The 2,257-nt window shown below is 49.5% G+C and overlaps 1 protein-coding gene across 1 annotated transcript in view; it reads left to right on the top strand.

Annotated features, from left to right (window-relative positions):
- Window positions 1-513: 513 nt before the first annotated feature.
- The window catches only part of LOC128369818 (zinc finger protein 271-like), a 12,885-nt gene continuing 11,141 nt past the window's right edge, over window positions 514-2,257 (top strand). Inside the window, exons 1-2 of the mRNA XM_053330895.1 lie at window positions 514-692; window positions 897-1,152. Of these exons, the coding sequence (XP_053186870.1) occupies window positions 514-692; window positions 897-1,152 (435 nt within the window). The remainder of the gene's footprint in view (window positions 693-896; window positions 1,153-2,257) is intronic.

The following is a 2,257-nucleotide window of genomic DNA, read 5'->3' as shown; positions in this document are numbered from 1 at the left end:
AGATAAAAACCTGCTGCAGCTTCCTGTCTGCTGCTAACCAGGAGTCCTCACCCCCCCTCACCCCCCCCCCCCCCAACACTGACATGCACGCTGCTGTGTCTGAATCCGGGGGCGATATCGATTATTCATGCAGCGAGTGGAGGCCCGTCCCGTCCCCCCTCCCTCGCCCCCCCCCCTCTCTCTCCCCATTGTGCTGACATGTGCCTCGCTCACTGGAGCCGATTAATTGGCAGAAGATGAGAGAGAGAGAGAGCATCACAGAGAGAGAGAGAGCATCACAGAGAGAGAGAGAGAGAGAGAGAGAGAGAGAGAGAGAGCATCACACAGAGAGAGAGAGAGAGTGTCACACAGAGAGAGAGAGAGTTTCTGTGTGTCAGTCGCCCCGCAGACACCGAACACGCCTGAACACATCAGAAGGAAACATCCATCATTTATTATTCAGCCGCCTCCTCCTCCTCCTCCTCCTCCTCCTCCTCGTCTTCCTCCTCCACTCGGGGAATCTCCTCCTGGAAGATGACCACACATTACCCTCGGCAGGAGTTCACCTCTAAGGCCATGAACGGCGGCGGCGGCGACGAGAAGAAGAACCAGCCGACTCGGGTCGACCTCAACCTGCAGGAGTCCATCGCTCACCTGCACCCGTTCCAGAGGCAGCACGCCATCGAGCTCCACCGGCAGCAGCAGCAGCAACAGCACCAACAGCTGCAGAAGCAACAACAGCATCAACACCAACACCAACAGCACCAACAACAGCACCATCAGCACCAACAGCAGCATCAGAAGCCCCAGCAGCTCCACCGTCAGCAGCCTCAGCAGCAGCCTCCCTCTCTCCCGTCTCTCCCCCCGCTGCCGCCGGGCCGTCCTCAGCTCCAGCCGTCTCTCTCCACCTTCACCAGCTGCACGGTGCCGGCTTCCTGCAGAGCTCGCAGCAGATTCCTCAACCTGAGAGACAGCGTCAAGAAAAGTCCCACCAAGAGCACGGCCAAGGTGGTGGGAAGCACGGCCAAGGTGGTAGGAAGCACGGCCAAGGTGGTGGGAAGCACGGCCAAGGTGGTAGGAAGCATGGCCAAGGTGGTAGGAAGCAGCGGAGGAAGCGGCAGCAGCAGCAGCAGCCGGCCGGAGATCCCATGGGTGCCCTTCGTCTTCAGTAAGGTAGTTTAACGGCAGTGAGGACGGAGTTTAGTGCTGGTTTTACTGGTGGAGCAAGCTGGGAGTGTGAGAGGTTACAGGTAGCTAGTCTGTGGTTCAGTCAGGACCATAAAGATCAGTTAAAGTTTTAATGTTTCTTCTGATTCATAAACTTCTTCTTTAAAATGATAGTTCCAGTAGTTCATTGAGTTTTTCAACTTGGACGAAGTTGGTGTGCGATTGCTCAACATTTCACATTTTCAGCTTCTTTTGTTTTAACATTTATTTATATTTGTGAAACTTCGGTGTCAGTAAAACAATCGTCAGACTTTTGAATTTCATGAGCATTTTAAAAATATCTTCGGTAGTAAAGTCGGTTTTAGTCTTATAAAGTGGAATTGTTGCTGAAACTTTGGTGTTTTATCGTCCATAGCGTTGAAAAGTACAGTTGTTGTCGTGACCCTTGAACTCATCGTGAGGGGCTGAAGGCCGTTGCTATGGAAACAGGTGGAAGAAGGACAGCTGTAGTTGTGAGAGCTGCACATGTGTGTCGGAGGGTCGGAGGATTTTTTTTTTACTACATCGCGCGTCGCTTTCTGGTGATTCAGCATGTTGTGATGCTGTTGCCACGGCGACGGCGGTCCTCTCGCTGTCTCACTTCCTCTTAAAGCTGTTCATCAGTCTCTGCTGTTTCAGATCATCTATCAATACTTTAAACTGATTAGTTCCTGATGAAGACTTTAGAAACTGATCACTCATATTTAGTTTCATGTTTAAACTTTTAATATTCAGATTTATAGTTTCTTTCACAATCACTATTTATGAGTTGTTTTAATAAGCACAAGTCAAACTGGTACATTTGCACATATAAAAACGATGCATTTTATTCACTTTAATGGATTTAATGCTAAAACAAATGTGTATAAGGTGTTTTGATGTCTCTTAAATATAAAACTGGGTCAAACTTGACTCCTAAAACAGCTGATCTGTAGCTTTAGCAAACAAACAGAAGTAGTGTTTCTGCTTCTGTTGGGACTATTTTCAGCGGCGGATGAATCCACGTTTGGAGCTCTAGTGTGTGTGTGTGTGTGTGTGTGTGTGTGTGTGTGTGTGTGTGTGTGTGTGTGTG

Source organism: Scomber japonicus, chromosome 12, assembly GCF_027409825.1.
Source record: "Scomber japonicus isolate fScoJap1 chromosome 12, fScoJap1.pri, whole genome shotgun sequence".
NCBI classification, from domain to species: domain Eukaryota; kingdom Metazoa; phylum Chordata; class Actinopteri; order Scombriformes; family Scombridae; genus Scomber; species Scomber japonicus.
Note: the sequence above shows the minus strand (reverse complement) of the source record. Positions and strands in the feature narration are given on the sequence as shown.